At 40.0% G+C, this 19,814-nt stretch overlaps 1 protein-coding gene across 3 annotated transcripts in view; it reads left to right on the top strand.

Moving 5' to 3' along the window:
- The window catches only part of OTOGL (otogelin like), a 253,043-nt gene that overhangs the window by 162,553 nt on the left and 70,676 nt on the right, over positions 1-19,814 (top strand). For all 3 annotated transcript variants that reach the window (XM_077471956.1, XM_077471955.1, XM_077471957.1), the window contains 4 exons: positions 3,646-6,008; positions 9,778-9,955; positions 12,213-12,355; positions 15,280-15,303. In XM_077471956.1, coding sequence (XP_077328082.1) covers positions 3,646-6,008; positions 9,778-9,955; positions 12,213-12,355; positions 15,280-15,303 — 2,708 coding nt within the window. The remainder of the gene's footprint in view (positions 1-3,645; positions 6,009-9,777; positions 9,956-12,212; positions 12,356-15,279; positions 15,304-19,814) is intronic.

Here is a 19,814-nt window from a genome sequence, read left to right as displayed (position 1 = left end):
GATTCTGTTTTCTTTCAGACAAAGACGTTTCTCCATTGTGTTATCTTGATCTAATGTTTAATCTTGCATTTGTAGAAGAGTTGTTTTATACCTTGAATGAGCTAAGTACAGGTAGCCTATTATGTAGAACATAATGACCCTTTTGATTAATGACTCAATCATTAATGATTCCTCAATCATTAACAATAAGCTAAAAACAAGGCCTAAAAAGGTGAGGATGATGGGTGATTGCCTTATACCAGGGGTCTCCAAACTTTCTAAACAAAGGGTCAGTTTACTGTTCTTCCAACTTTTAGGGGACCGAACTGTGGCCAGTGGAAATAGAAAATGTCCCAGTGTCAGTGGGAGTAACAACAATGCCTCATTGTTGGTGTCAGTAGAAGGAGAAATAGTGCCCCATCTTTGGTGTCAGTTGGAAGAATAGTGCTCCATTTTTTGTTTCATTAGAAAGAGTGGTGCCCCATCATTGGTGTCAGTGGGAGGAATAGTGTCTTTTCATTGGTGTCAGTGGAAAGAATAGTGCCCCATCATTTGAGTCAGTGGAAAGAATAGTCCCCCATCTTTGATGTCAGTGGGAGTAATATCGTTCCGTCCCTTCCGTTATATCAGTAGGAGGAATCATGCCATGCCATTCTTCATGTCAGTGGGTAGAATGGTGCCTCATTATTATTGTCAGTTGGAGGACTAGTGCTCCAAGGGCTGGATAAAGGCAAGCAAAGGTCTATATTTCCACATTATCGGCAGGCATAGGTCTGCATATCTATATAATTGTCTACAGCAATGGTCTCCCGAGTGTGGCCCCATGGGTCACACTTGGCAGACCACTGCTTTAGATGATAATGATTATTTCCTTTATAAGTGAATGATAGACCTTTGTACTGCAAAATAGAATCATTGGAGAATTGTTATTTTAGGTGTAAAATTGTGTTTGCTGTAGGTCAGTGTCCAGGTCATTCTAGATTTTAGATGACAGAGGATGCTTACATTGTATTGGTTGTTCATGTCAACACAAATATGTGTCTGTGAATAAAAAAGCCCTCACACCAAGAAGTTTTAAGCCTGTCACATACCAGTTTTGTATCGGTCTATCCTTCATTTTCTATTAAACGCATGTTTTTTATACAGTTTCCTAATAAAAGACATTTGTAAAAGTTGGTGGTAGCTCACTATCTTTTGCCATGGTAGCATATGAAACATCGGTGCATTTTAACCAATGATTTACAGTGCTGAATAGCTTACTAGAATAATAACATTATTGTATAGCTATATACAGTACATTGGCACATGATTGTGAAGTAAAAGGAAAATAATAAATGGTTTTCATTTTTTTTTACAAATAAATATGTGAAAAGTGTGTCGAGCATTTGTATTCCACCCTACTTTGCAGAACCACCTTTTCGCTGCAATTACACCTGCAAGTCTTTTTGGGGATGTCTCTACCAGCTTTTTACATCTAGAGAGTGACATTTTTGGCCATTCTTCTTTGCAAAATAGCTCAAGCTCTCTCAGATTGGATGAAGAGTGTCTGTGCAAGCAATTTTCAAGTCTTGCCACAGATTCTCAATTAGATTTAGGTCTGGACTTTGACTGGGCCATTTTAACACATGAATATGCTTTGATCGAAACCATTCCATTCTAGCTTTGGCTGTATGTTTAGGAGCGTTGCCCTGCTGGAAGGTGAACCTCTAAGCCCTTGTACACACACGGTCGGACATTCTGCCAACCAAATCCGTTGGATTTTGTCCGACGGATTTTGTCCGATGGATTGTGTCCGAAACTGTTGCATACACACAGTCGGACCAAGTTGTCGGAAAATCCAATCGTTCAGAACGTGATGACGTTATTTCGTTACGACGGGACTACGTTCAGGCTAGTAGCCAATAGCTTTGGTGTAGGAATTTGATCTGAGCATGCGTGGCACTTTGTCCGATCAAAATTCTCTACACATGATTGGAGTATGTCCGATCGGACCAGTTTGTCGGAAAATATTTCCAACAAGTTGGAAAATTGGGTCAGACGGATATTCCGACGGAAACAGTCCGATGCAGACCACACACAGTCGGATTATCCGACAAAACGGTCCGATAGGACACATTCTGTCGGAATCTCCGACCGTGTGTACAAGGGCTTATAGGTTTTCTTCTAAGATTGCCCTGCATGTGGCTCCAGCCATCTTCCCATCAACTCTGATCAGCTTCCGTGTCCCTGCTGAAGAAAAGCATTCCCATGACATGATGCTGCAACCACCATATTTCATGGTGGGAATAGTGTGTTCAGGGTGATGTGCAGTGTTAGTTTTCCACCACACGTAGTGTTTTGCTTTTAGACCAAAAAGTTAAATTTTTGTCTCATCTGACCAGAGCACATTCTTCCACATACTTGCTGTGTCCCCCACATGGCTTCTCACAAACTGCAAATGGGACTTCCTATGGCTTTCTTTCAACAATGGCTTTCTTCTTGCCATTATTTCATAAAGGCCAGATTTGTAGAGTCCACAACTAATAGTTGACCTGTGGACAGATTATCCCACCTGAACTGTGGATCTCTGCAACTCCTCCAGAGTTACTATGGGCCTCTTGGCTGCTTCTCTGATTGAAGAGAATGTTCTCCTTGCCTGGTCTGTCAGTTTAGATGGACAGCCATGTCTTGGTAGGCTTGCAGTTGTGCCATACCCTTTCCATTTTCGGATGATGAATTGAACAGTGCTCCATGAGATGTTCAAAGCTTGGGATATTTTTTTTATAACCTAACCCTGTTTTAAACTTCTCCAACTTTATCCCTGACCGGTCTGGTGTGTTCCTTGGCCTCCATGCTGCTGTTTGCTCACTAAGGTTCTCTAACAAACCTCTGAGGACTTCACTGAACAGCTGTATTTGTACTGAGATTAAATTACACACACGTGGACTCTATTTACTATTTAGGTGACTTCTATAGGCAATTGGTTATACTAGATTTTAGTTAGGGGTATAAGAGTAAAGCGGGCTGAATACAAATGCACGCCACACTTTTGACATATTTATTTGCTAAAAAAATTCAAAACCATTTATCATTTTCCCTCCATGTCACAATTATGTGCCACTTTGTGTTGGTCTATCACATAAAATCCCAATAAAATATGAAATATTTGAAACTTTTTCAAGGCACTGTACTACAACACTTTCCCGTAGGTTTGTGATGAACTTAAAAATAGGTTACGCATACAATATATTCCTAACGTAATCATTACCTTTAAAAAGTATATTTTTTATTGAATAAGTCACCCTGCTCTTTCTAAAAGGGGCCTTGTTTGGGATTAGGGTGCAAATTGTGTTAAGATATATCCAATCCCCCTTTGCCAGGAAAAAAACTGATTGCCTAGTTGATCTTTGCTTAAAAGGTGTGTAGGTATAAAAAACACAACTGAAGGTTAGCACATATTGTAGCTTCTCACAATTACTAGCTTTAAAATTGATAAAATGCTAACTTTTGATATATGAGTGTATTTTGGAAACATATACAGCAGTTTTAATAACAACTCAGTTTACTCTAACTGGATGAAAAAATACTCTGTTAGCTAAAAAATATGGTACTTAAAACAAAATCTAAGCAAATGATAACACGATCTGACCGACATGGTGTAACAGATGTAATATTTTTAATACCTAGGTGTTCCAGTGAAAACAACCATTTTACCTACTTCTTCAAAACCAATAAAGAAAAGTTTGGCACCAACCATTTCTACTAAAGAATTATATCAGACAGATACTGAACCATTTCAGACAGATTTGTTAGACACGTCAACTTACTCGACAACAGCTACCTACTCTACAACAGCTACCACTGCTGGTCCAAGAAACACAACTTATGAAGCACATACAGATTCATCAGGTCCAAGCACTTCTAAGGAGTATGAATCATCATCTGATCTGCTTACTAGCGAATATGACAAATTGACCCAAAGTACTTCTTCTGCTGATACTGGATTACAACATTCGTCAACACAGAACACAAGCCTGGGAACAAGTATATACTCTTTATTAACTTCAGTAACAACCATCTCTTCTTTGGGTTCACTGCTAACATCACCTCATGCTGCCACTTCATTTGTAACGTATAAAACACTACCTCCAAAAGAAGCTGTTGACACGACAAAAACTCCAACACGAATGTTGGGCCAATCTTCTCAGGACCTTTACCAACTGACAACAAAGCCAGTCACCGCAACTCCATATACTTCCATGATGGAAAGGATTACTTTGTCTTCAGCCACAGATGTATCAAGATATCCAATTCTGTTAAATGTAACAGCATCCAGTGAAACAAGTCCATCTTCATCTACATCATCTGTGTCACTGACCCCATCTGTGACAACTGCAGTTTTAACTTCATCTTCATATGCTCCTCTTCCCCTCAGTACAACTAGCTCTAAAGTATTAAGCAGTCAGTATTCCCACACGACATCTCAGGTCAGTACTGATAAAAAGGTAACAAGCATTTCTACACACACATCACATACATTCCCACATACAACTTTATTAAATGGAACTGTGTCTACTCTGACAACTCTGGAAGCACACATAAACCTTTCTGAAAGTTCAAGAACTGCATTAACCACCTCATCTATTTATTTGTCTCCACTGACTACCCAGTTAACTACAACTTTCACGGCACCTTCAGCATCTTATTTTGATCTGCAACAAACAACCAAATCAGTAGTTCAGACCAAAATGAAAGAAGAAACGTCTACTTTGTCTCCAACTTCAATATTTTCAAAAATGCCAGTAGTTGTATCTACTATTAAACCTTCCTTAAGTTCATCTACATCCTCTACATTAAGCTTGCTAACATCTGTACAAACCTCAAAACTAACTCCGAAAATTACACCTCTGCAAAATACCTCCTCTACTACAACTGTACCGCTCACTTTGGAGACCAGAGTAGCGCCTAAATCAACAATAACATACGAAACAAAAGACCTAATGAGGACTACAACTAAGCATACATCCTTGTTAACTACTAATGCAACGCTTATTCAGACTCCACCTGTGACTTTAAGTACTAAAAAATTCCCCAGGAGTACTGAAGCACCTCTTAAAATACTAACAACTGTTAGAGAACAATTGGGTACTAGCACCCCTACAACAGAAGGTACAACTCATGAATTGGGAAGTAAATTTACAGAAAGTTTTATTTCTACGCAGGACATTTTTCCAACAAGTCCAGCTCTAAAATCTACGAAACAAGAAGCTATGGTAGATACTCTTTCGACACACTCAACCAAAAAATTTTCTTTAATGTCCAAAGAAAGCCTACTTACAACTTCATACTCATCTCCAACTTTTGAAATTTCAACACACACTTCTTCTGTGCCTGTAACAACAGTTACAATTACAAGTATTGGTTCCACAGTCAAATCTTCTGTGCCTTCAAAAATAACAAATGCAACTACCAGTATCAGTTCCACAGCTATATCTTCTTCTCTGCCTTCAGAAATAACAGATACAACTACAAGTAATTCTACAATGCTTGTTACTAGTGTTAAGCACTTGGAGATACCATTTACACTTACGATGTTGCCAACCACTACAGAAGTCACTCCTGCATCTTCCACATTTTCTACTGTGAGTGAAACAACATCTGAAGCTGTGACTCTGAATAAAAGTAGCATAGAGCCGTCTTTCAACACTACTCATAGCTCACTGACTACTGAAAAGGAAAAAATAGACTCTTACACAATGAAAAGCATCAGCACTATTACCAAACAAATGCACACCTCATCAGTTAGTAATAAGAGTGAAATCTCCACACTTCAGCCAACAGAGATTCTGGAATCCTTGAACTTTACAGAACCGACAAAACTTCCAATGCCCAAAAATGTAACATATGAATCATTTTATTCAGTGTCATCTTCCACTACCGAACCACTGATATCCGCAACAGCTACTGATGTAATGATGAATGTTACAGCATCATCAGACTATTACTCATTTGGGACAATGTTGCAAACAAGCAGCTCTTCAGAATGTATGGTATGTAACGTATCTTAATTCTTTCTTAAGGCTCCATTCACACTTGTGTGACTTGTCATGCAACTTTGGATGACAACTCATTCCCCATGGTTTCCAATATTACCCATTCATATATGCGCGACTTAAAGTTGCAGAAACTTCAAAGTAGTTCATGCACTACTTTGGTCTGACTTTCAAGCAACTTGAGGGCCATAGACTTCAATGTTAACCTTCAGAAAGTGGAATGAAAGTCATACCTGAATGGTATAAATTGCAACTTGTCTGCAACAGTTGTCCATTATCGCTATTCAAAGCTGTATCCAAGTTGCACCCATTCAAAAGTTGCATCAAAGTTGCACCGAAGTTGCACTCCAAAGTCGGCGCAACTTTGGAGTCACACAAGTGTGAATGGAGCCTAATATGAGCCTGTATTTTGCAGGAACTAAAAAAAGAAACATATTCAGTTGAAAGTAAGCACCTAAAGTTGTTAATATGTATCTCTCTCACACTTTCCTGACATTCTGACTTGGAATGCAACCACCAATAATTTCAGTGCAAGTTTTGACTTTCTCTGAGCTATGGATGCCCTATCCCCTTCTTCAGGTATAGTGATTGCGTGTGATGACTGGCCAATCAGTCAACAAGCACTACAATATTGTAAGAAGTGGGAAGGGCTCAATTTTTCCCATACCTGATGGTGCTTGGTTTTTGAAAAGCTGTAGCAGCAGGAAATCAGAAGAAAGGACAGTATTATGTTAGTAGTGCAAACATACATTTAGTGTGTCTGTCACCATTTTGTTTAACTGTCTACAGTGTCCAGGCATTAAGAAGTGCTAAGAGCTCCTTGGTGTCTTCAACTTTGATTTTAGAAACTGAAATGCAAATTGTCCATTTGCCAGACTACCAGAGCTTTTTATTATTTTGTTCTACACTGATCCAGCTTCACGTATGGGATAATTGTTTTAAGCCTTCAACTCATTCACATCAATTCATCAAAAATTGCTAAACGTCCTGGCTATCTGTTTCTCTCAGGCAACAGCCTCGTCAGAATGCCTCTCTTCCAGGCCAGAACAAACACTCTGCTAGTGGCTCGTTTTCACACACTGCTCCCTTGCAACACCACTGTTGTACATTGTACAACAGTGACCCGCACTGTCTTCATCAGATGTCAGCCTGGACAAGGCACCTGTCTGACACACCAGACAAACTTGGATATGTACACAGATTGTTCCTGCAGTCGTTTGTCTCCTGGACAGGGAACCCTGAATTACCGTCAGATCCTTGACTATATAGGGTGTGCACACCTGCACACACACAGCCTGCACACACACAGCCTGCTTAAAACCAAAGTTAAGGGCTTCTCTCCCAAAGCTTCATTAGGTGGCGCTTCATTAAACACATGAAATTTCCATCCATTTTATTTTCAGGTCTGGCAGACTGCATTAACCCATTATCAGCTTGAACATGTGGCTTGTTTAACACATGTACATTCACTTCTGTCTTTGGGGGAACACTCTCGCTCACCAGAGTACCACAGTTATCCTGGGAAACCTCTAGCTCCAGTACACTGAGCTCCTTTGAGGTCTCCAGGGACATCTCTGCTACCTTAACCATCGTTACTAGGGGGATAACACATCTTGCTAGTGGTCAACCCACCATATTTAACTCATGATTTTATCCATATGACTTTGTTGCAATTCAAGCAGCAATAAGCTTCACATTGACTTTTTTCTCACAGACAGTCTCTTTAACAGTTCCAGCATTTAACTTAATGACTGCAGTCTTACCCACCACAGTAGTCATCACTATCTTCACTGGAGTGCGCTGGTCTGGGAACCACTTTGTCTCAAAAGTTAGCCTGTCATGTGGCTAGATGGCAAAATTATAGCCAGCCTCTCGAGTTCTTGGCACCTCCAACTGGCTCAGAAACGTCCTCACTGACAGTAGACATTTTTACCAGGCAACTCCTAACAAGCATAAGCTCAGATATACTGGTATAGGGACACTGAGTCACATTTCCCGTGCTGCTCCTCTTTCCAAACAACATAGCTTTTCCCATTGCCCTGGGAGACCACACTTTCTCAGTTGAAGCTCACTAACTCCCCCAGACTTGCTCATTCTTCTTTTCACAAGGTCACTTGCCATGATCCTGGGTAGGCAGTTTCCATGGAACAGCCAGACTGGTTTCACCGGTGTTGCTTTGGCATCCACCCACCATCTTCTCTCCTGGTCAATCTCTTGCTCTCTCTGGGCACTTAGAGTGGGCTTCCTAAGTGCAGAAATAGATTTCTGCATGGCCATGTAATTCTGTACTGCATTCAGAGACAAGGACAATTTGGTGACAGCATACCCCCCTCATTGCACTATTGGAAACACAAATGCCTCTATTACTTCTCCAGGTTTACCACACTGGTTTCTTCTCCACACTGTGGCACACTTGTGTCTCTAATGTCAGCTAATTTATGTACACCCATGTTGCCAGGAGAAACAGCATGCAACTTCAAAGTCAAGACAGCCTCTCACAACACTGAGATTTCACCTGACTTTCCCTCTAGCTGGGGTTACTGTTGCCAAGTACCATTTACATGAGACCCTAGCGGAGTCAACAATTGGTGGCTCTGCTAGACTGGCAAACAGTGGGGCTTTTCACACTTGGAGACTTTCAGGCCCCTTTTTTTCAGCAACTTCCTTTTTTTTTATATGCCCCACTCTTGCAGTCACTACAATACACAGTCCACATCACTTTTGCTCAGTTTAAACAATGGATCATTGTCTCTGATTTCTCTAGCATGTACAGCTTTGGGGTGAGGATCACCTATTGTCTGCATCTAAGCACCAGTTCAAAGCCCCTGGACTCCAGAATCCAATCCAAGAATTACAGAACCTGGAAAAGAACAAAAAACGTATTTTCTCTGCTCTTAATATCTATTCCTGAGCTTTTCAGTCATTCCTGAGAACCTTATGTGCCATTAACCCATTTTTACATAGTAGCAGGTCCTTGCACTCTCACACAAGATATGCAACAGGAAAGGAAACCTCTCAGAAGTAAAAGGAAATCCCTTTTAGGTGATTGTCATCAGAACAGTTGTCCCCTCTATTTCTGTTCTGTTAAAACGGTAACATTTTGGATTTGTTATCACTTTCTATCAGATTTGAAGTATTATACATTCTATCATACAGTGCTCAGATCCTAAAAAATACCTGTAGTACCTCTTATGCCGCGTACACACGATCGGACATTCTGACAACAAAACGTGGATTTTTTTCAGAAGGATGTTGGCTCAAACTTGTTGTGCATACACACGGTCACACAAATGCTGTCAGAAATTCCGAACGTCAAGAACGTGGTGACGTACAACACGTACGATGGGACTATAAAAAGGAAGTTCAATAGCCAGCGCGCCACTCGTACTTGATTCCAAACATGCATGGAATTTTGTGCGTTGGACTTGTGTACACACATCTTTCTGACAGCAAGTTCACATCGAACATTTTCAGTCGGAAAGTCCGACCGCGTGTACGTGGAGTTCACAAGAAATATATGGATTTATATGACTGTACATATAGACCATAGCTGTCAGAGTCACCTTATGCCTCCATTTTTACAGCTGGCATAGCTCAGACGAATGGAGGATTCAATGCTATGGAATACAAATGCCATTTGACAGTATTTTCTGGAACAGAACAATTTTAGTTTTGTGTTGAAAAGGAAAGTGTTAATCTGTAAACTACCATATTGTAATAACCTACCTAACACAAATAATGCATTGATTCTGGTTTGCTTTTCTAGCCAAGGTACATTGAACCACTGGATCCATGTAGCCAATATGTTTGCATTAATATGGGCTGGATGCTGTACAATGTATCGGGTAATTGTCAGAAAAATGTGGAGAAACCTGACTGCGGCTTCCGTGGAATGCCTGTCCAAGTGAACACTGACAGCTGCTGCCCAGAATGGGAATGTCCATGTGAGTTATCTTCCAGAGTTTTCATATTTTTTATCATGGATTATGTGAATAATAGAAAGCATACAGTATATAATGATAAAGCCATAGATGCCCATCTAACTATCCCTGCCTTGAGGATTCCAAATAGAGGAATTTAGTTACCTATAGCTTTTACTGCTTACTGCTTTCTGTAAGCTTTGGGGAAAATGACTTTGCAAAGTGCAACTTCCCAGTGAAATCAATGGGAGCTGAGCCAAGCATGCAGACTGACTGGCTAGGAAAAGGGACTCCCTCTGACCTCATTGACCATATATGGTCAATTACATCAGTGGTCATCAACACTGTCCTCAAGGTCCACTAACATGCCAGGTTTTATATATTACCTTGCGGAGATGCAGACTAGACTACTGCAATCACTGAGCAGCAAATGATATCACCTGTGATGTATTTCAGTTATATTGCAAACCTGGCCTGTTAGTGGGCCCTGAGGACAGGGTAGATGACCACTGAATTACATCACATGGGAGACTCCTCCACATTGTTAACATTGGATCAGCTGTGATGTGCCAGATCTGTCATTTGGCAGGAGTGAAGTAATGAGACCAGATGTGAGTGTGCGGGCTTTTTGTTCTTTCATTGGGCATCGTGACTGACCTGTATCTAGATCGCTAGATGATGTGATTAAAGGTGGATGTGCACCACTGGACTCTTAGATTTTTTGTGAAAAACGAGTCTGCATTTGCAGTTTACATTTTTTTTGTGAACAAGTAGGGTTGGTAAGTATTTCTTACTCGTTCACATGGGGGGGGGGGGGGGGGTTTGTATATGGAGGCCCTCTTATTATTAAATGCAGATTTCCCGATTCTAATAAGTCCCCTACCCACAGACCCCCAAAACCATACTAGCTAGGAACAACGATCTGTCATTTCCTCCAGTCACTCCCATCCCCCTATAGTTAGAAAACACACTAGGGACAGTTAACCCCTTGATCGCTCTTAGTGTTAACCTCTTCCCTGCCAGTGACATTTACACAGTAATCAGTGCATTTTTAAAGCACTAATCGCTGTATAATTGTCAGTAGTCCCAAAAATGTGTCAAAAGTGTCCATAATGTCGCAGTCCCAATAAAAATCGCTGATCATTAATAGTAAAAAAGATAATAATAAAAATGCCATAAATCTTTCCCCTATTTTGTAGACGCTATAACTTTTGCGCAAACCAATCAATATATGCTTATTGTGATTTTATTACCAACAATATGTAGAAGAATACATATTGGCCTCAACTGAGGAAAAATTTGCTTTTTTTAAAAAAAATTTGGGATATTTTTTATAGCAAAAAGTACAAAACATTGTGTTTTTTCAAAATTGTTGCTCTTTTTTTGTTTATAGCACAAAAAATAAAAACCGCAGACATGAGAGGAAAAAGGGACGTTAATTTTGTTTGGGTACAGCGTCGTATGACCGCGCAATTGTCAGTTAAAGCAAAGAAATGCCATATCGCAAAAAAATGGCCTGGTCAATGAGCAGCCAAATCTTCCGTGGCTGAAGTTCTTAAAGACATTTTGCATTTTTAAAGTTTCTCTTTAGGCATTACTTAAATTGCTGGTTCCCAGCAAATGGAGTTTAAAAATAGCTTTTGCTGTGGTACCCCCAGTAGTACCTAACCCCCCATAGTGGTTCAGTTCGACTCCCATTAATTCCAGGTTACTAAAATTGTTGCTCCCTACCAAATGGAGTTTTTTTTTTTTTTTTTGCTGTACATTTCTCCCAGGGCAGTGCCCAGCTCCCATAGTAGTTCAATTCGGCTCCCATTGATTTTACTGGAGTGTTGATTTGGCACCTGCCTTGAACTGAACCCAGATATGTTTAGTTCATCTCTATTACTAATATGAACATATTGCTAAATTAACATCTTATTTTTCCTTAATAAATCAACCCAATTGTATCTAAAAGACACTTTGCTGACTGCCTTAGGGCCTGTCTACAGATATGTACATGTGTGAGGATGAGATATTTGTCAAGAGATATAAGCATAAGGTAATATAAGTGCTATTTACAGTGTTGTTATACCAACCATTTTTTTAAACCTAGCATTCAACCAAAAGATTTTTCTTGTACATGTCACATATTATTGCAATTGTATGGCTTCTCTATATATTATATATTGTATGCCTCTTTGTTATTTTCTGGTAGCAGCATGGCTCTGTATGTAACTGTTATATACATGCACTAATTCTGTGCAGTAAACATTTAGTAATAATGTATGTCATTTCTTAGGCCAGTGCTCTGTGTTATCAGAGCTGAGCATCATCACATTTGATGGAAACAACATCGCACTCTATAATGCGGCACCCTACATCTTAGTCAGGCTTCCAAAAGAAACAATTGTAGCCCATATTGAAAAATGTCCTCCAAGCTTGGTAAGTGAGATAATTTATTGTTTACTGGCACATGCATTAGTTACTGAAGATATTAAAATGCCCATGCAGTAATGAACTGTTTCTTTTAACGAAATCTGTCATGGAAAATATCAGCATCGACCTCTCATTTTAAAAACGTTAATTGCCCGACTTCTGTGCCGACCCTGTTAGTTAAATAAAATGAATAACTGATAATATTATTATGCAGGATTTATATAGTGCCAACAGTTTGCACAGTGCTTTACAAAATAAAGATACACAGTACAATTGTAATGCAGGTATTGGAGGGTGTTGCTCATGAGAGTTTACAATCTAAAGGGAAGCACAAGTGATACAACAAATAATAACTGTGTAGTGATGATTAGTTGGAGAAAATAAAATGAAGTTGTTATTTAGAGGTGGGATAGATTTTCATGCAAAGAGGAGTTTTCAGGCTGGACAAATTGGGGTAGGATGTTCCAGTAAATGGAAGATTCTCTGGAGAAGTCCTGGGGGTGAGCATGGGAGGAGGTTATGAAGGAACTAGAGAGCAGGAGGTCTAGGGAGGTCGATTGTAAGCCAGTAGAAGGATTGGCAGAGAAAGGGATGGCAGACACTTTATTAGTAAGGTAAATGGGTCCATTATAAATAAATATGGAGATAAGGAGCAATGGCAGCCAATATATTGTTCTCAACACAGGTTTTATTTATTGCTAGTACATGCTAATTTTAAAGCCCCAGTTCTTAATATACCCCCCTTATCTCCACACTAGGCAATCACCCCTGTCCTCCTTTCCTTAAAGCCCCTTGGTAATATGTTAAGCTATTTTTTTTATATGTTTATCTTTTTCTGAAGTTTTCAAGCTGGTCATGTAACATACTGGGTTCTTTTTAGTCTTCACTCCTGGCAGGGGGTGGTCCTCAAGATACAGGGAGCAATGTTGACATGGTTATATCAGTGCCACTCACTGTATCAATATGATGTGAATTAAGGGCACTGTGGTGATGCTTGCCTATGACACTCTGTATTTACAGTGTTTTAATATGAGGGACAGCATCAGATTGAAGATGAATACTGCAGCTTGAGCTACATTTCAATTTTTATAACATATAAAGAAAACAAAAATAGACCGGAGTTGAGCTTTAGGTAAAAGAGAACATAGACCCAATAGGGGAGATTTACTAAAACTGAAGTACTCAGAATTTGGTGCAGCTGTGCATGGTAGCCAATCACCTTCTAACTTCAGCTTGTTCAATTCAATTAAGCTTTGACGATGAAACCTGGAAGTTGATTGGTTTCTATGCAGAGCTGCACCACATTTTGCAGGCTTTAGTTTTAGTAAATTCCCCCAATGAGGCTTGAAAATGTACAATCACATAGTTGAAAATAAAGATAATTTTCCTTGTCTAAACATTGTTAAATTTAGCCTAATGTGCCTCAAAAACCAATGGGATTTTTTTTAATCTATTGTCTTGTATAGCATGTGTTAAATGCTTGAGCACATAAGGTGTATAAAGGACTGTTTTATAGCTAGATTATTTCAATTATCTAATGGCTGTAGTTTCAGGAAACTGTGTAGCAATGAGAAAATGTATTTGCAAACAGGTTAATAACCAAACTGATAATAAGATTTACTGCAATATATGGTGTCAGATGTGTGCAGTTTCTAGAAAATATCAGAATTCTTGAATCATGGTTGCTGGATTTGCTGAGTTGCATAATTCTCCATTTATGACACAGAAATCCATGCAAATGTAGCCCTCTTTTTGGGGGAATGAGAAATTACCCTCCCCAAACAGAATATTGTATTAAACCTGTAGGTAAATAGGAGGACCCGAACCTTTGCTAAGTGGAAGAGTGGGTTTGATATTAAAATTGGCAGTGTCTTCTGCAAGGACAGGGCCTTTGTGAACAGAGGGGATTCCCTTCCTGGGAAATGAATCAGTAATTTAACCACATGCCGACCGGGCCATAGCCGAAAGACGGCTATTAAATACCACCAAAAGAAAACTCTATTTGTGTGAAAAAAAGTACAAAAATTTCATTTGGGTATAGTGTTGCATGACTGAGTAATTGTCATTCAAAATGTGAGAGCACCGAAAGCTGAAAATTGGTCTGGTTAGGAAGGGTGTTTAAGTGCCCAGTGGTCAAGTGGTTAAACAAAATAATTGGGAGCAGAAAAACTACTGCAACCAATATATAACATTAACCATGAGTATATAGATGCTCACCAGTATGGAAATAATACAAGCTGTATATATAAAGTGATTAATAACAGTACATACATCCAATGTACAAACAGGTAATATCAGCAAAAGGGCCGATAGAACTCCTGGTGGAATTGTGCACATATACCAGGGTATATATAGGTAAATAATAGAGTTACCTCCAGATGAATGTTACAGCAAAGTCGAGTTGCATCAAAGTCCAGTTGCAGGAGCCCCTGAGGATGATGCGGCATCTGTCTTTGTATCAGAGACCTGAAAGCAAAATCAGTGGTCATGGAGGTATCCTCCACGTGTTGTCTAACCAGCCTCGAATGGGACTTCTCCCCGGAAGGAACTGTGTTGTGGCACTGGAACTCAGAGTTCCCTCTTTAGTCCCTCCCTAGTAGTGTCTGCATAAAAGTCTCCTTTGGTCCAGGATTTAGTAGCATGAACAGGGAATTTGGCTGAGACCATCAATTTCTCTCCACTTCCTCCTTCCAGGATTTCAAAGCCAATGACCCAGGGAAAGGAAGTGCATACATAATATCTTTACAGGCATTTATAGAGAATATTAAGGTGAATTAAAGTCTTGAGAATGACTAATTCTGCTGTTTAAATCATTACTGTTCAAATTAGAGAATTACAAGGTTTTACATGCCATAATCAGTGAGAAAGGCAGCACTGTTATTCAGAGTTCAGCTATTCACTTCTAATGATCTTTAACTTTTATTTTCCAGAGTGTGAACTCAATAAGAAAGCTGGTAAGTGATTCAACATAGCTGCACAAAAGAAGGAATAATAGTAATGTCCTTCTGACTCTTCCTGTTCTTTGACTGTTCTCTGAAACTTTTGCAGGCTCCTATACGACACAAAAATCTTTCTATACATTATTTTTTTAAATTGCCATGCACTGACCTCTTTTTTTTTTTTTTTTTTTTTTTTTTCACTTTTTTTTTTTTCTTCTTTCCCTCCTTCTTTTTTTTTTTTTTTTTTTTCTTTTTTTATATATACTCTTTATTTATTTTCTCACTTACAAATCATCATGTATATATTACACTTACATTCATTATTTTAATACCAACACTCATGTACCCCTCCCCAAAAAAAAAAAAAAAAAAAAAAATAAAGAAAGGGTGAGCCCAGCCCCCAATCCCCCGCATCATTCCCCTCCTACCTCTCCTTCCCTACTCAGCCATGTGTGTTGCTCTTTTTCCAAAAATGCTCCCCATTGTTGCCATTTGCTTACATGTTTTTGGCCTAAGTCCCCCAGTCTTTGCATGGATTCCTCCATTACCCTTATATGTTCTACTTTCCGGGTCCACTCTGCTACTGTCGGTACCTGCACGGACTTCCAATGACACGGAATCAGGGATTTGGCCACATTCAGTAAGACTGGAGTCATTGTGCCTCTGTATTGCCCGATCCCTTTCTTTGTATCATGGAACAGGCATTCCCATGGAGAATTTCCCACCATTTCCCCTGTCACTAAAAATATCAATTCTCTTATTTGTTCCCAAAAAGGAGTTAATTTGGGGCAATCCCACCATATGTGCTTAAAAGAGCCCAGTCCCCCACATTCCCTCCAGCATAACTTCTGGTTATCCTCACTGAACCTCTGTATTCTCTGTGGCGTCCAATGCCACCTCGCTATTAATTTAAAGGACATTTCGATCGTCTGCATATCTTTTGCCAGGGAGTAAGTCATTTTGATTATTTTGCTCCTCTGCTCCTGACTTCTCAAGGGCCCTATTTCTTCCTCCCATTTCCTTAAGTAGTCTGGAAGCTCCACGTCTCCTTCTTGCTTTAATATTTTATATATTTTAGAAATCCTTTTCTGTAGACATTGTGGTTCTTTAAATAATTTTTCTAGTGGGTAAAGTTGTGTCTTTCCTCTTAATGGTTGTGGTAAACCTTGTATAAAGTGTACCATTTGCGTGTATCTCCAGTAGTCAAGTGGCTTACACCCCCATTCTTGTGAAATTTCCCTAAAAGTGCTTATCCTATTCCCTTTCATTACTTCTAAAAGTGTTATGTCTTCCCTTTTTGCCCACCTACTAAAATATAAGCGTTCTTCTTTCCCTGGGGGGAAATAATTTGTGTCCAAAAGTGACATTAAAGGTGAGTTGAAGTGCCACTTGTGTCTTTTATTTATTTTATCCCAAATTTTTAACGTGTGCCTAGTTAAAGTGCAAGTGCTCGTCCCTAAATCCCTATATTGAGGGGGGATCCATATCATTTTAGCTAACTCTGTGTTGCTTAGTGTAACTTCCAAATCTACCCAGCTCTTCCCTTGTTTGTTATGACACCAGTCCGCTACCCTTGAAATTATTATCGCCTCATAGTATTTAGTGAGATCTGGTAGAGCTACCCCTCCCCTCTCTTTCTCCTTCACTAAGACACTATAGGCTATTCTCGGCCTCTTTCGAGCCCATATAAACGACAAGATCATTGATTTGACCTTTCCCAGGTAGCTTACGGGCAAGGGGATAGGGATCATTTGGAGCGTATACATTACTAATGGTAGTATAAATATCTTTATTGTATTTATCCTCCCCATCCACGTGAGAGCTTTATATCTCATTTTATTTAACTTATCCTTAATTTTATTCAATAGAGGTAGATAGTTCGCCCCATAGAGGTTACCCATTTGTGTCGTCAACTTTATGCCCAGGTAGGACAACTCTCCTTTGCACCATTTAAATGGTAGCTGGGAGCTTAGCGCTGTCTGTTCGGCCTGTGTTAAGTTTATGTTTAGAATTTCCGATTTAGTCGTATTTATTTTAAAGTTTGAGAAGTGGCCAAACTGTTCGAACTCTTTAAGGAGGGGTGGGATTGTTGTAATTGGATTAACCATGTACACCAGTACATCATCCGCAAATGCAGAGATTTTATATTCCTTCCCACCAACCCGAAGGCCCCGTATGTCATGGTTCCTCCTTATTGCGACCAGCAGTGGTTCCAAAGCGATCACAAACATGATCGGTGAAAGGGGGCATCCCTGCCTCGTCCCATTAAACAATTGTAGGGGGCGAGACAGGGATCCGTTTACTCTGATTCTCGCTGTTGGTTGCCAATATAGGGATTTAATCCATCTCAGCATCTTTTCTCCTAGTCCTAGATATTCTAATACCCTATCCATAAACTCCCACTCCACTCTGTCGAAGGCCTTTTCGGCATCTACTGACAGCAGTACTGTGGGAGTCTTTCTCCTGATAGCTTCCTGAATTAATGCTATGGACTTTATAGAGTTATCTCTCCCTTCTCGCCCCTGGACAAACCCCACCTGATCCGGATGGATCCAATCCGGGAGGAGGGTTTTTAGTCTTTCTGCTAGTATTTTCGAAAAGATCTTTATGTCCGTGTTTAATAGGGAGATCGGTCGGTAACTCTCTACGGCTGCTGGGTCCTTACCTTCTTTCAAAATCAAGGTTATGTGTGCACACAGGGCTTCCTCCCGAAACCTCTCTCCTACTCCCACTGCATTGAAGTAGTCGCAGAGTTTTGGGATTAGGAACTTCTGGAACTTCTTATAATAGAGAATCGAGTATCCGTCGGGACCTGGACTCCCCCCGAGTGCTGTATTGTTAATTATTCTACTCACTTCCTCCGGTGTTATCGGAGATTCTAATAACTCCATCTCCTCCTTTACTCCTCTGGGGAAGTCCATGTCCCGAAGATACTCCTCTATTTTTCCTTTCCTCCTCTCCTTATCTCCCCCTTTCCCTCTTATGTTATACAACTCACTATAGTACCTGTGGAAATTTTCTGCAATTTTTGGAGTGGAGTATTGAATCTCTCCTCTTTTATCTTTAATCATTGAAATATGGGTCCTATTCTTATGATCCTTAACTCTTTTTGCTATCCATTTTCCCGACCAATTCCCCCATTGATATCTCTCTCTGTTTATTTTATGGAATACCGATTCCCTTTCTTGTTCCAGAATTTTTTCCAGTTCTCTTTTTTTTTCCCTTAACTCCTGTCTCTCCCTTAGTCCCTTTGGTCTAGTTTCCTGTTCTAATTTGTTAATCTCCCTGTAAAGGTAAGTTTTTTGTTGTTCCCTTTCCTTTTTCTTCCATGCTCCAATCCCGATCAAGACCCCTCTAATGACTACTTTGTGTGTTTCCCACAGGGTAGCTCTCGTTATACCTGCTGTGTCGTTTAGTTCATAGAAACTAATCAGTTCCTGTTCTATCTTGGCTGAGACTTCCGGGTCCTGTAATAGAGAATTATTTAATTTCCATGTCCTCCCTGATCCACTCTCTCCCTGTACTTCCAACTGGATTACTACTGGGGCATGGTCCGAAAGGGTGATTGATTTAATTTCTGCTTTTTTCAAATTTGGGACTAGTTGGTGATCGAGTAGGATATAATCTAATCTTGCGAAGGAGTTATGTGGAGCTGAATAATGAGTGTAATCTCTATCTTTTGGGTGGGAAATTCTCCATGCGTCTATAATCTGTGCGTTGGCTAAGGTTCTTTTTAAAGATCTATATCTCCCCTCTGCCACCCTACTACCACCCCCCGAGTTGTCCATTTTAGGATTTAGAGTCCAGTTCAGGTCCCCTGCGATGATTAATTTACCCACTTTGAAACCCTCCAGCGTCTCAAGAACAGTCCTTAAGAATCTGTCTGGGTTTCTGTTGGGTGCATATACATTCACTATAGTACATTTCAAATCAAACAATTTGCCCCTAAGAAACAGGTATCTACCTTCCGGGTCAGCCAATCGCTCCTCTATTTCAAATCTGGTTGTTCTATCGAACCCCGTAGCTACGCCTCTTGAGTGGGCTGAAGGTGTGTCCCCGTAAAACCATAATGGGAATTGAAATGATGACAGCTTTACAGGGGATCCGTTAGTGATAAATGTCTCTTGGAGGCAGACCACATTCCCCCCTAATAATTGGAGTTCTTTATCTATCTTGAATCTTTTTTCTTTTATATTTAGTCCCCTTACGTTATATGATATTACATTAATTGCAACCATCGCATACTTGCAGTATAAGTCGGAGACTCACATAGGCTGATCCGGGGGCGCAGCCCCTTTGAAACACCGGGGGGTAAACCATTGGGGGAAAAAAAAAAAAAAAAAAAAAAAAAAAAAAAAGAAAAAATTGGGGGGACTCTAGCCCCAAACCCACTAATCCCTCCCTCCCCCTCACCCCTCCCTCCTCCCCTCTCTTCCCTCCCCTTCTCCGCAACAATGCCCCTGAAAAGGGTGGTCGGAGTTCCCCCCACATTTTGTTGTTCATATGGGTTAGATACCTTGCTAGAA

The sequence above is a fragment of the Lithobates pipiens genome, unplaced genomic scaffold (assembly GCF_037356315.1).
Source record: "Lithobates pipiens isolate NorthernLeopardFrog02 unplaced genomic scaffold, aLitPip1_a1.2 Scaffold_8, whole genome shotgun sequence".
Lineage (NCBI taxonomy): Eukaryota > Metazoa > Chordata > Amphibia > Anura > Ranidae > Lithobates > Lithobates pipiens.
The sequence above is the reverse complement of the archived record's forward strand: the minus strand, read 5'-3'. Positions and strand labels throughout refer to the sequence as shown.